Consider the following 14,760-nt stretch of genomic DNA (forward strand, 5'->3'; position numbering starts at 1 on the left):
CTCCCAGGTTCACCTCATGTGACATAAGAGCAACCCCTCCCTCCCCAGGACTCCCTGGGCTCGCTCGGCTGTACTTGGCGCTGTAGCTCTTGTTATCACCAGATCCATTAAGTTTCGTTTATTTGCTTATTTTATCTGTCTCACCACCTAGAATGTGAGTTCTTGTGAAGGCAGGATTCCATTTTGCTTGTTGCTGAATTGTCTAGAAATGTCTGGAACATACCAGATCAATCGAGATGTGTGGAAGGAGAGGGGAGATGAGGGTAGAGACCCCCTTGGCTCTGTGGGGTTGTCCTGTCTTGTGGCAAAGTCAGACTGGACCCAAGAGCCAGAGTTGGGGAGAGAGGCCTGGGTGGAAAGTGGGGAGGGTGTCTGATAAGCCCAGCTTATCCTCCAAGGCCTGCCCTGTGACTGAGATGAAGTAGGCACAGGAGAGGCCCAGGCAGGTACCCAGTTTCATATGCTCTGGAGACTCCCAGCTTTACTAGGCCCTGACACAGAGCTCAAGTCAGCCTCCTCACCTGGGGACACAGAGGTCAGCCTGGGTGTCCAGATAGGTGTCTGGTGGGCAGGCACAGCCCTCCACACACTCGTCCCCGCTGAGGTCACTGCCACCATCAACCCCACAGGCCTCAGGGCCAGCCAGGTCCTGGCAGGTCTGTCCACATGGAGCCACACACGGGCTGTACTCCTTGGTGGCCTCACAGGACAACGCTGTAGGGAGAAATGTGACCGTGCTTTGCCTCCCTCACACACCCACAAGTTTGTGGAGTGGGGTCACCATCATAAAGAAGAGAACCCAGAGCCAGAGAAGTTAAGACATTCGCCCAAGGTCACACAGCAGGTCAAGGTTACAGCTGGGATTTGAACCCAGTCTGCCTCCCACTGCCCCGGAATGGCAGAGCCACAGAGATAGATCCCATCTCCCAAGTTCAGCCTGGACCCTATCACTGGCATTTCCTTCTCTCTGCAGGGCATTCCTCTTAGGTAGTGATTTTGTGGGGGGAGTGGAGGTCGTCCTGATAGTCCTGCACTCACCCCACACATAGACACACGTACACAGGTGTGTAAATACACACACACACTCTGCCTCTCTCACTTCTATGGGCTGTGAAGATCAACTGTGCTCCTCCAGCAGCCTCTCAAGGGACTTGACTTGGGGCTGCCCTCTCTTTTACCTGGCCACCAGCCCACTCCCTGGGGTCTCCCACAGCCAGACAGGGGGCGGGGGCAGGTGGACACTCAGATCTGGAGCTCCGGCTCCTCCAGTGCCCTCCCAGGGCCACACTGCTCACCGCAGCTTGGCAGGCGGGCACGGAAGTCAATGGGGAGCCCGTGGCGCTGGCACAGGTGGGCGTAGTGAGCCAGTGTGGCACACAGGCAGGGCTGCCCACAACGGCAGGCATCTCGGCGGCACTGCTCAAAGTAGGGCACGGGGCTCAGGTACACGGAGCAGGGCGCAAACAGCTCCCCCGTGAGCACACTGCAGGCTTGTAGGGCAAAGGAGGCTGGAGACAGATGAACGGGCAAGGGTCAGGGGTCTGATTTACCTGGTGCTCTGGGCCCCAGCTTCTCCCTGCCTCCCCACAGCAGCAGGGACTGTACACAGGAGTGTGTGTGCATGCGTGTGTGTGTATATATTTGCAGTATATACGTGCGTGAGCGTGTGCAGGCACTCACGCAATGCATTCCTCATGTCAGGAGTCACAGGAGTAGACAAAACAGGAAACAGGCAAAAGTCCCTGCTCTCGTGTAGGAGACATTCTGGGTTGGGGAGACCATCCCTAAACAACTTAAACAGTAACTTCAAGGTAAAGAATCTAAGGAGAGAAAGTTGAGAAGGAAAATGGGGGTTGCAAGGTAGGGATGGAGGGGAATTGTGATTTTCAACCCAGTGGTTCAGAAGGCCTCAGTGGAAAGATGTTGTTAGACTAAAACCTTGAAAGAGATAGAGAGTCAGGCGTGTGTCTATGAGGAAAGAACATTCCAGGAGAATGGAACAGCAAGTGCAAAGACCTGGAGAGGAGACAGACCAGGCTGGGTCAGAAGAAAGCAAGGAGGCCAGTGCTGCTGAGCTAGGTGAAGGGTGGGTGCATGGAGGAGGTGAGATAATGGGGATGGGAGGAGAGTGCAGGGCCTGGCGGGGCCACTGTGAGGACCTGGACTTTTGCCCTGAGATGGGGGAGCCAGTACAAGTGTGCGCATAAGTGACGGGGGTAGAACGTGAAGTTGGCTTCTGCCTGATCCTCACCAGAAAGGAAGGCCTGTCCCCTCCAGACAGCTCCTCCTTTTTGATCACTCCTACCCAACGTGATCAACCTCCTCATGCCCAGGTTCCCAGCTCATCTCTCTCAAACCAGTCCTACTCACCGCCCTCCCAACCACCTCACCGGCTTGCGGATGCACGTCGCAGGGATCCAGCGGGGAGCCAGAGACCAGAGGGGAGCAGGCGGACAGTGTTTTCCAAGAATTGCCAAAGAGCTGTGGCGTGCTCTCAGGCACACCCACTGGGGACCTGCGGGCATGGTAGAGCCACATTCACACACTGGCCCATGTGCACCCAAGTGAACACACAGCATACACCCAGGTAAGCGTCCACCTGCTCATGTACACAAGCATGTGCACACACACACAGGCAAACATAAGCATGAGCACCCACATTCCGATGCATACGTATCCTCCCAAATATATAACATTCATAGGTTCACAAATACCACCAGCACACACACACACACACACACACACACACACACCACAAATATATACAGACATGCAAACAAAAAGGAGATCTACCCAGACACATTCAAACACATACAATTACAAACGTGCAGGCATACATACACACATCACATTTAACAGGCTCCATATGGGTTTGGGGCCATACACTAGCTCACACTCCCTACCCACCCTTGGGTCTTCATGTCAGAAAGAGATAAACAGGGAGACCATGAACCAAACTTCACCAAGTAAGGATTTCTTTCACCCTCCTCCATGGACAGTTCCCCCAAACTCCTTTTCCCTCCCTTTCTCTCCAGGTGGGAAATAGTCACACAAGAGGCAACAAAAGGCGGGAGATACTCAAGTTTCCTAGATATCATCAGTCTCCAAGGGTTACTGAACTGGTGTAGATGGTACAATGGCCAGAGGTCATAGGTCCATGAGGGGCAAATTCTGCCTGGCGCCCACCACAGGCACATTCCTGCTCCACAACTGTGAGAATGCAAGTTACACAGAGCACTATTTCCACCCAGGATTCACGGCTAGGCACATGGCACACACTAAATAAACATGGTCTGCTCCCCTCATTCTGACCAGGTGCCCTGACACCAGGCAAGGAGCTGTCCACCAGGCAAGGCAGAGTAGGATGCTACATTTTAAAAGGTACCTGCATGGGAAAGCTCTCAAGTTTTCTGTATTCTTGATTTTCCAAACAAATTCTCATTTCTGGCCGAAGAACGCCTCTCACGTTTCTTTCTATATCACCCAATGCGTGTAACTTGAAGGACTGACCAGAACCTCCAGCCGTCAATATCAATTATTTGTTTTCCTTTCTGGAAAGGCTGACTTTGTCCCCTCCCAAGTTCCCAAACTGTGTCTATGCCGAGGAGTCAGCATTTTCACAAGCTCTTGGGATGACTCTTTGGCACAAGAAAGACTGTGAACTCCTGCCTAAAAGAAACACGTGCTGTGCTTAACTGCTCAGTCCTGTACGGCTCTTTGTGACACCATGGACTGCAGCCCCGAAGTCCATGCCCACTGTCCATGGGGATTCTCCAGGCAAGAATACTGGAGTGGGTTGCCATGCCCTTCTCCAGAGGATCTTCCCAACCCACAGATCAAACCCAGGTGTCCCACGTTGCAGGCAGGTTCTTAACTGACTGTGCCTCGAGGGAAGCCCAAGAATACTGGAGGGGGTAGCCTATTCCTTCTCCAGAGGATCTTCCAGACCCAGGAATCGAACCAGAGTCTCCTGCATTGCAGGTGGATTCTTTACCAGCTGAGCTACCAGGGACGCCCTAAAGAAACATACTTAAATTTAAATGTAGAGGAATAAACAACCAACGATGCACGTTTTGCACAGTGAGAACCCATGGGGGTTCTGGAGAAATATTAGACAGTGTCCAGGTGCACATAGTCTTTAGGGCCCCGCCTCCCCCTCTCCTTCCGGTTCCGGGGCAGGGCACATACAGGAAATCGTCCTGCGTGTTGCCGTTGAAGGTGCCGCAGAGGCCCACGGTGTCCTCCACCCATCGCTGGTCCACCTGCAGGTAGAGCCGCAGTCCTTCGCGGTCGTAGAGCACCCGCACACCCACGTTGGTCCTCACGCGCAGGAACACTGAGGACAGCCTCCGGATCTCAAAGGCGTCTAGGCACAGAAGGAGAAGGGATGTAGGAAGTTCGGACAAGATCACCCCATCCACCGCCATCACCTGCACAGCCCACGCTCACCCCATACCCAGCCCAGTCTTCACACACAGTAAAGCTCTGCCACAAAGAAGTGAAGGTCTGGGTTGGTTTGGGGAGCCCTGAAGAAATCCTGGTCAATGATGAAATCAGGACCCAGGGAGAAGCTACCACAGCAGCCCCAGATGAGAAATTTCTTCTGGCATTCAGTGCCAATTAAAGACTTGCCTCCCTAAGCAACTGGTATGTTTCCTTCTCTAGCAAAAAAGAATTCTGTAACTACCCGTTTTGGGTTTTGTTTTTTTTTTTTTCACAGTGGCCACTAGGAAGGTGAAAATATGATTTCGGATTCAATTGTAGCAGTTTTAAAATTTAGATTTAGTTGTAGTGAATTTTACATCTTTTGTGACTTGCTTTTTTTTAAACCCCTTTACACCCCTTGGATTTTCACTCTTCTCAGCCTTGAGTCCTTATTCTTTTTTCTTTTTAGTTTTTTTGATGCTATTTTTTTTCTTAATCATTCTGCCATTTTTGTTAGATTTTGTGCTTCCTACAAGCTATCACAAAGCCCTTGTGAAATCAGAAAGGATAATAATAGAGAGGAGATGGAATAGAGCTCCATTAATATCCTTAAGTTAGGAGAAGCCATCATACTGCCATGAAACCCATTGCAGTGGGGGGCAGAGACAATTCTACAAGGCGAGAGTCCATGTTCCTCGGACCAAGGTGTCCCCTGGCCTGATTCACCCAGTACTAGAATGTGGGCTCTTGCCCATATAGCAATGCTTTTGCCAGAAGAGCCTGGCTGCTAACTTTCAGCTAGCTCTTGTCCACCAGGGCGTACCGTCTGTGTAGGGTGGGGTGACCTTGTACTGGTCAAACAGAAGAACATCCCCTGCTTGGGTCAAGGTCACCTGCCTCCGAGGGTCCTGATGCAGAATCACTGACACTGACTGGACACAGACTCCATCCTGGTTCTAGTGAGAGAGGAAGGCCAAATGGGGAGGGTTAGTCTGTCTCCCTGCTGAGCCCAACAGAGCCCTCCAAAGGCAGGGATTTCAGCAAGGTTTGAGGCCAGGGGCAAGCTCCTCACAGTGTCAGAGACCCAAGGGACATTAGGGGTCCTCTAACCAAATGCTCTGATCTGGGGAATGAGAAGGCAGAGGCCCAGGCTGGAGAAGGTTAGTGGCAGGACTGGGCTAATACAAATAAAAGTGGTAGTCAACCCTCAGGCTATGACACAGAGCAGAGTTGGGCCCCAGATGGCTCAGAGTCCAGTCTCGGAAACACTGGCCTCCCCACTTGACTGCAACGCAGGACTTTAATTTCATCCTTTTATCGGTGTTTGTGTAGCTCTTTCCATGTGTCACACCCTGTGGAATATCAAGCTCCACTCATAAGCAGGCAGGAAATGAGCTAATATTCTCTGGGCCTCAGGGTCTCATCCCCGAAATGGGCAGTACACATTGGGTCCATTTATACTTCCCTTCCACACAATCATACCTGATGAAAGTGATAGATATAGTCCCTGACTTCATGAAGAATACATACTCGTGAGGGATACAGATTTTAAATAAGAGATTACAAAATTGGTTAATTGTTGTGATCAGTGCTGGAAACAGGTGTAGGGTGCTAACAAGACTTAGCCTGCAGAGATAGGAAGGGGCATCCTGGGGAATGATAATAATGTAAAAATAATCACAATAATATAACACATAGTAATACTATCGATACAGTACTACTATAGGGCTTCCCCAGTGGCTCAATGGTAAAGAATCCATCTGCCAATGCAGGAGACAAGGGTTTGATCCTCGGTCCGGAAAGACCCCACGTGCATAGAGCAGCTGAGCCCCACAACTATTGCACCTGTGCTCTAGAGCCAGGGAACTGCCACTCTTGAAGCCCATGTGTCCTAGGGCCTGTGCACAGCAACAAGAGAAGCCACTGCAATGAGAAGCCCATGCACCACAACTAGAGAGCAGCCCCTGCTCGCCCCAACTAGAGAAAAAGCCCGTGCATGCAGCAACGAAGACCCAGCACAGCCACACATTAAAAAAAAATGCTCCAAGTCTACGAACAGTAAACGCTGGAGAGGGTGTGAGAAAAGGGAGCCCTCCTACACTGTTAGTGGGAACGTAAAATGATACAACCACTCTGGAGAACAGTATGAAGGTTCCTTACAAAAACTAAAAATAGAACTACCATATGATCCAGCCATCCCACTCATGGACACAGCCCAGGAGAAAACCATAATTTGAAAAGATACAAGCCTGTCAATGTTCACTGCAGCACTATTTACAATAGCCAGGACATGGAAGCGATATAAGCGTCCACTGACAGAGGAATGGATAAAGATGTAATATGTATATACAAGGAATATGACTCAGTCATAAACAAGAATGAAATAATGCAAGTTGCAGCAACACTGGATGGACCTAGAGATTATCATTCTAAGTGAAGTCAGTGAAAGACAAATACGATATCACTTACATGTGGAATCTAATTTTTAAAAAATTATATAAATGAACTTAATTACAAAACAGAAACAGATTTTGAAAACAAGCTTATGGTTAGCCAAGAAGAAACGTGGCATAGAAGGAGGGATATATTAGGAGCTTGGGATTAATATACACACACTACTGCATATAAAATAGTTAACCGGCAAGGACCTACTGCATAGCACAGGGGACTCTACTCAATAAACTGTAATAACCTATATGGGAAAGGAATCTGAAGAAGAGTGAATATATGTATATGTATAACTGGATCACGATGCTGTACACCTGAACCTATCATAACATTGTGTATCAACTATACTCCAGTAAAATTTAGAAAACAAAACCAGAAAGAATGACTCACTTTGCTGTACATCAGAAATTAACACAACATTGTAAATCAAATGTATTTCAATAAATTAAAAAAAAAACAAACAACGATGGCCAGGACAGGGAAGTGACTCAGCCAACAGATGCTCTGGAGCCAGAACCCAGTCTGCTGTTCCCTGGCTCTGCCCAGAAACAACAGACAGCAGGGTGGGGCTGTGGGAGGACCTGAGCCCTTGCCCTAAAGCCCCAGCCTCTCTAGGAGGCGGCAGTCAGGGGCAGCTGGCTGGCTGGAGCCTGGGGTCCCAGCCCTTACCAGGCCACATGGGGCGTTCTGCAGCGTCACTGTGAAGGTGCCTGAGGAGCGGCTCTTGGCCAGGATGTACTGACACGTGGCGGGGAATGTGTAGCGGCGGCCATCGAAGGTCGTGAAGTGGATGTCACCAGTCACTGAACACTCAGCTGAGGGGCAGAGAGAGGCAGCTGACCTGGGGGGCTGCCCCACAGGGTGTGCCTCTGCCCTGCAGCTCTGAGCACCCAGAGAAGACGGCACCTCATCCTCAGGAATTAGGGGGGTGCCTGGAGCCCTGGCCCTCCCTTTGAGAGCCCCGGTTACTGGGGAGAAGTCCCCCAGGTCTGTCTGAAGAGAGATGCAGCTCTCCCCTCCTCTCCCTCTGATGGGAGACCAGGCCCTGAGCATGGAGGCCAGTCTCGGTCCAAGCCCGCTACACTCAGGAGGGACCCCATGAAAAACCCTCCCTGACAGGGCAGAACAAAACCCTTCATCAGTCTGAGCAGTTCTGAGAACACAAAGAGGGGCAGGCGGAGCCAATGGAACTGAGTGAGCGCCCCACTCCAGCAGCAGGCCCAGCCCTCTGAGCTCCCCGGCCCTAAAAGCTGAGGGGTTGAGAGAAGGGGTAGAGTCCAAGTGGGGCCAGACGTACCTGGGCAGACAGACGTGCTGCACACCCACTTGCCCGCAGTGCATGTGCTGAAACACAGAAACCAAAGGAGTAGGGACTCACCCCTTCAGGGCTAGGATAGATGCTAGAGGATTGCAGAGCTCCTTCCCAGCCCTCAGTCTTCCCAGCTCTAAAATGGGTGGAGATTCCACCCACAGAGTGGATCTGATGAGATCTATGACTCAGAGGTGCCGAGTGAGTGCCCCATGTGGTCAGGCTCCTAGACCGTGGAGGGGTAGCCCTGATGGAAAGCCCCAGAGGTCACCGTTCCCCTCCCCAGCAGTGGACACGGACCAGGAATTGCAGTCTTCTTTCACCACAGAGCCAGTCGGGTACAGGGTCCCATGGAACTCACAGGGACACTCAGCCGGTGCCACACAGCCCCCATCCTCGAAGATCAGCCCTAGAGTGACAGCAAAGGCCCACTTAACTCACCTCTACTCCTGTTCACAAACCTATCATGGCTCTCCAGGGCCTGTGATAAAAATCAACTCATCCACACTCTGTCACCACCCAGCTCACTTTCAAACTTTCTCCGGTGTAAATGCATGGCTCAGGCCAGATCTGAATCCCCTTTGAGCAAATAATCCCACCTCCAGACCTTTGCTCTGAGAACGACTCACCCCACACAAAGTGCATACTGACTAGCTTCTCCTCTCCATCTCTCAGAAGCCTGTCACCGTATCTAGAATCAGCTAAGGGGCCACCTCCTCCAGGAAGCCTTCCCTGATAATCTCTCCCTACAGATGAATTCCTGTATCTTTTCTTGTCTGAACTCCTGAGCTGGTCCTCACCATATTATGCCTCAGACTGGAGTTATATGTGTAAGTGTCATCACTGCAACCAGACTCAGATTCCTAAAGTCAACAACTGTATCTTTGTATTTTTTTATCTCATCCTCACCAAGCAAGTTCTGCACCATTAGATGTGCTGCAGATTTATACACCATGAAAAGCAGTACACGGATGAAAGTTTAAACAACTACATGTGTGATAAATGAATAAGTGAATGAATGAATAACTTGTCCCCATCTACACACCTTAAAAAGCTCAGTCTCAATGAAATTAAATATCCTGATGAATCTTCAAGAGCTACGGCTCTGCCCCTACCCTTACCTCCCTTAAGCCATTCATTCACTCGCTCATGTATTGTTTGTTCCTTTCTTCCTTCATTCTACAAACAGACATGCTCTGACCCCTGGCTTCACGCTCATCTATGCCAGGCCAGAGAAATGCTGCCGGGCACCCACTGAACCACTAGCATACCGTCAGGGCAGTAGCAGCCGTCCACACAGGCTATCTCGCTGTCCACACAGGAAGTCCGCGGCTGGCAGGAGGCCGGGCAGCAGGCGACACACTCGTTGTAGACAAAGGCCTTCTCCTTGCAGAGCACCACTTGGAAAGAAGGCAGCATAGTATGGCCTGCCCACTCCCTTCTGGCCCCAGCTCTGCCAGGACACAACCAGGGCCTACCCAAGCCCTAGGGTGGGGGTAGGAGGGCTTTATTGGTCCCAGTGGGAGCACTGGGTGACCAGGAAATAAGTGAGAACCTGGGAGACCCTGAAAGTCACTTTCATCACACTCGGTGGCCCCAGGTCAGTCCCTCCCTCTCTGAGCTTCAGTTTTCCCATCTGTCTCATGGGGATGGAACCTCAGGGCTTAATACTCTTGATCACTGTGGTTCTCAGCAGGACAGGACATTGACTTGAGGCCTGAGAATGCCACCCACAGCCTCAGAACAGAGCTTGTCTGTATCCCTCCCTGCCCACAATCAGGCTGCACCTACTGCATGACCGGAGCTGGTTCCTCCACCCCTGCAGCGGCCGACCTGCCTGGGCACATGCCCGTGCATACTCTGCCAGTGCCCGGCACCAGGTGGCTTCATCGCCTGATGATCTGTGCAGGGAAGCCGAGGATATAAGATTCAACCTGCAGCCAGTCCCCAGCACCCAATAGAGTCTGCCAGGGCTCAGACTCTACAGCTGGGAAAGGGAGCCAGGGGAGGCAGCTAGGTATACAGACCCCTAGACTGGAGGTCAGAAAATCTGGGCTCTCGTCTCAGCATTGCCCCTGACTGATGACACCCGGGGGTGGTCAGGCCCCATTTCTGGGCCTCGATTGAATGAGGATGGTCTGTCCCACCCATGCAGGTATGTAAGCATTTCAGAACTTTGGGAAGCATATCTGTTACTGCCTGGGATCAAGCTCAGTGGCCCATGTGCTGAGCCCTCACCCACTACTGGGAGAGGTCTCCCCACAGCCCAGTACCACCCTCTCTCCTGGGTCCCCACTCACTGGCAGAGATCGCTGGTACAGCTGGCCATGAAGGGCAGAGGGCTGACGTAGGCATGGCAGGTGTCAAAGGGAGGTCGCAGCAGTGCCTCACAGCGGTCATACACACCCTGGGGTGTGGGCCAGGAGCCAGAGCTGGAGGCTGGCAGGGCCACACACAGCCCTTTGACTTCACCAGTCCCATGAAGCACCCCAACTTGGGCCCAAGGGAGAGAAGGAGGAGGATGGAGAGGAGACGGAAGGGGTGTGGACACCAACAACCTTGGTCCCCTGCAGCCAGTGACTATCCAAGAAGTAGACAGGAAACCAACCTAAGCCAGACACTAGGGTTGGGGTTAGGGGGCCGGAGTAGGGGGGTCAGCCAAGGAGCCACACCTGCATGGTTCCCGGGCTCTGCTGCAGGCATGGGGGGCGGGGCAGGGAGGAGATTGTGGGACCTGGAGGCTGGTTGGGAGCCTGCTCCTGCCAGCTGTGCACGAACTCCGCCACATCGTCCGTCAGCTTCCCTGTAGGGCAGAAGAAGCATGACCACAGGTGGGGGCCAGAGGGGAAGCAGGTGGAGCCGAAGAGATGCCAAGAGAAAGGCAAGGCATTGAAAAACCAGCCTCCTGAGCTGCCATCTCAGTCTGCATTTCCCTACAGAGCCATTCTCCTGAAAGAGTTGTTTGGTAAGCATAGTCAAGAATGCTCAAGATCCTCAGGGTTCCAGGGAGCGGCTCCCTGCCGCTCTAAACTCAGAAAAGCAGCACCATGCCATCGAGAGGGAATGAACGTGTGAGTCTGAACAAGCTCCCATGCCTCTCTGAGCATGAGGTTCCCACGTGTGAACAGGGCAAACCATCCCCTTGTGAATTTATTGCAAGGACTACACAAGACGCTACGGGTAAAGTGTTCAGTGTGCTGTGGCTGCTCACAGGTGTCACTTTCTCTCTGGCCAGAGCTGCTATGATTTGGTCTAAACTCTTCACTTTAACTTCCTGCCTCTCTAGCTGGAACTTTTTTCTCCCTGGCTCCCTCTGGCCCCTGCACCCTGCAGTCCCCTCAGCCCCTCCATCCCCAAGACACCTTGCAGGGCCAGCATCACCTGGCCAAGTGTCCATTAGATCCTCACACAACCTAAGTAGAAATTCTCATTACAGCTATTTTACAAATGAGGAAACTGAGGTCCAGAGGAAAATGCGGAAACCAGGTTAAAACAGACTTGGAAGAGGCCTCTGACCCCCCAGGCTTATACCATGACCCCAAGGTTCTGTGCCAAGTCCCTTCCCACTCCTCCCAGCCCAGCCTATCCCCCACCCTGACCAAAACCCCTTTGGAGGCCACCTGGCCTGCGCCTCACCATAGCTGGTCACCAGGTCATCCTGGGGGTCGGCATTGTTGTTCCCACACAGCCCATGGGTCCAGCCTAGGAACTCTGGACTCATTTTAATGTAAACAGCTGAGGTGCCATCCCAGGCAAGCGTGAAGGCCGACTGATGCCGCACGAGGACATAGCCAGCAAGCTGTTGTAGACGCAGGTTCCCCATCACTTGAGGCAGCTGGAGCCTGCAGGATACAGCCCAGAGCTTCAGGGCATCCACATCACCTCCACCAGCCCAGGCCCTTCACCAGGGGACCACCATCCTCTACCCGCAGGGCCCACCATGTGCACAGGATCAGCCTCAGCCCCTGGCCACCGACACCACAGGGTCTCAGGCCCCTATTTTCCTTTCCCCTGACTTCTTGGGTGCTTAGAAGTCCATAGTTAGAAAGGGGTTCCTTGGTTTTCAGAGTTTTAAAGTTGCTTTTCAAAACTATAATTTCCCTTGATATCTGGTATCACAGTGAGGACAATCATGAGATTTTGAGCACTAATAGTGGCGACTTTTTATACAAAAATTATTAACATATATTTTATTGATGGTATTTCAATAAATAAAGGGCAGTTAGTTAAGCAGAAAATAATACTTAAAAAATAAAACTGCAATTTCCCTGGCAGGAATAAATCTTAGAGTGACTGAAATTGCCAGTTCCTTTTCCTAGACAGGAGTGATGGTATAAACAGACATCCACTTTGCTTATATTTTTGGTGGGAAGCCAGAAAGGAGTTGGAAGAGAAAAAGGAAAAGCCAAGAGAGAAGACAAACAGGACATGAAGGAAATAGTTCAGGGCTCCAGCAATCTTGATATCCTCCCCTGTTTTACTGGCACAGACTCTCTTAGCCAATCTGGAATTTGGCAACATTAACACAGCTGAAAATCAGGAAGAAAGCAAAAGGAGTGTCTAACCAGTCAAAGCTGGAACCAAAAGAGCCATCTACCAAGGCTTCATTCACAGGGAAACACTTTGGATCTTCAATTCTGCACTCAGCACGAGAAAGTTTGGTTACTCGGTTTCCAGGTCTGAAGCAGGAAATGAGAAAGGGATAAGGGTCAGTGCAGGAGGGCCCCCCTGACAGCAAGATGAAGTGGCAGTGGACAGCCAAGGAAGGAGAGGCCACTGAGGAAGAGATGCAAGAAAGATTTCCGAAAGGACCACAGTCTGGGGACTTTTGTTGTAGGAAGCTGGGACTTCACCCCTTAAATAGTCCCTCAGTCATCCCTGAGGTCCCAACAAGGTAAGTGACATTCAAATGACCCCATGCCATCAGAAAAGGGTGAAAGTGTACTCAAAGTCTGCTCTGATGAGGCCTGAACTATGTAGGATACATTCAGGAAGATTTCCTTTGACTTGTGAAAGCAAAAACCCGTTAATAATGCCTATACAGCTCTGGGAAACTTCGCTTATTGCCTGAGAATGCATTGTCTGGAAACCCACAGGGCCTGAGAGTTCCAGAAAATCATGAGGGACTCGTCTTTCTGTATCCCAGCTGACCTGCCAGAATGTTTCTGCCATAGTGGTGGAGATTTTGTTTGCCCCTAGAAAACAACTCGAGAAGGGCAGATGCTCAGCCTTCTCCCACCACCCATGCCAGGGAGTAGGGGAGCTCAGGACAGAAGGTGTTGGAGTTACCTCACGCCTCCACGGGTGACCTCCTTGGCCAGCTGGATCTCCTGCTCGCCCGCAAAGAAGAGGCTGACCGACCTGGAGCAGGTGTAGGGGAAGGAGCCGCACTGCGGGTCATTGTGCACCTGGAGGGGATTTCAGAGGCCACTGTGCAACCTCCTGCCACTCACCTGGCCCCCAGCTTCGGCTATGGGCCCAAAGGCACCCTGTTGAGCTCCCACCAATGCTGGACTGCCTGCCCGCTGCATGCCAAGCACCTGTCCTCTGTCATCTCTCCCAGGCCCCACAGCACCACAGGGAGATCAGAGCTATCTTTACCTGCACCTCAGAGAGGAGGTGGCTCGTGCTCAGAGAGGTGAAGTGACACGGGTAACACACACACAGCCAGGATTCCAATCCAACTCTGCTGTCTCTATTTCTGGACTTTTTTGTTTATCCACCCCAGCTTATCCCATCAGGTTGAAGGCCCAGTTATACACTCACACCATCTCACACTCATAATGAACACAACACACATCTCAAATAGGTACATCACAGGGCACTCTCAATGCTCACACTATAAACACACACTCTACCACCACCCTGGTAGAGGCGGCTTAGCTGTCCCCCACACACACATATCACTCCTGAGTTGCCTGACACATGCGCGTCTCCTCTGCCCCCGCTCAGACAGAACCTACACCTCCAAAGCCACAGGACCCAAGGAAAGCAGGCAGGGGCTCGCAGAGTTTAGGGAAAAGTCTGAAATGTATCTCTGCCAAATGTGAAAATCCATCCCATGAGTGAACAAACCTTCCACTAGATTATTGTTAAACATGGTTAGGCAGGCTGGAGCCATTTCAACTAAAAGTAGGACCTGTGAAAGCCATTCCATAGCCTAAATATTTTTCAAACTTTTGCGACCATGACCCATAGTGAGAAATATATACACATATAAATTAAATAAAACAAAAAGTTTTACAAAATAATATTCACCACTATTAATGTGCAAAGCATTCCTATAATATTTTCTATTTATATTCTATTTTGTCTTTTTTTTTAATGCTGGTTATGACTTATTACTTATTCATTTCATAACTCATGAATGTGTGGCACCCCACTGGTCTAGGTAATCATAACGCCTGTGTGTTAGTCACTCATTCATGTCCAACTCTTTTTGACCCCATGAACCATAGCCCACCAGGTTCCTCTGTCCATGGAATTCGCCAGGCAAGAATACTGGAGTGGGTTGCCATTCCCTTCTCCAGGGAGTCTTTCCAACCTAGGAATCAAACCTGGGTCTCATGCATTGCAGG

The 14,760-nt window shown here is 51.1% G+C and overlaps 1 protein-coding gene across 1 annotated transcript in view; it reads right to left on the reverse strand.

Moving 5' to 3' along the window:
* OTOG (otogelin) overlaps positions 1-14,760 on the reverse strand; it is an 82,019-nt gene that overhangs the window by 60,968 nt on the left and 6,291 nt on the right. The window contains exons 7-20 of the mRNA XM_068988828.1: positions 13,472-13,590; positions 11,819-12,024; positions 10,855-10,985; positions 10,483-10,589; positions 9,974-10,083; positions 9,454-9,582; positions 8,483-8,591; positions 8,171-8,217; positions 7,543-7,688; positions 5,249-5,381; positions 4,189-4,366; positions 2,391-2,515; positions 1,296-1,508; positions 522-714 (exon numbers count right to left, since the gene is read on the reverse strand). Coding sequence (XP_068844929.1) covers positions 522-714; positions 1,296-1,508; positions 2,391-2,515; positions 4,189-4,366; positions 5,249-5,381; positions 7,543-7,688; positions 8,171-8,217; positions 8,483-8,591; positions 9,454-9,582; positions 9,974-10,083; positions 10,483-10,589; positions 10,855-10,985; positions 11,819-12,024; positions 13,472-13,590 — 1,946 coding nt within the window. The remainder of the gene's footprint in view (positions 1-521; positions 715-1,295; positions 1,509-2,390; positions 2,516-4,188; positions 4,367-5,248; positions 5,382-7,542; positions 7,689-8,170; positions 8,218-8,482; positions 8,592-9,453; positions 9,583-9,973; positions 10,084-10,482; positions 10,590-10,854; positions 10,986-11,818; positions 12,025-13,471; positions 13,591-14,760) is intronic.

This window comes from Capricornis sumatraensis, chromosome 16 (genome assembly GCF_032405125.1).
Source record: "Capricornis sumatraensis isolate serow.1 chromosome 16, serow.2, whole genome shotgun sequence".
In the NCBI taxonomy this organism is placed as follows: domain Eukaryota; kingdom Metazoa; phylum Chordata; class Mammalia; order Artiodactyla; family Bovidae; genus Capricornis; species Capricornis sumatraensis.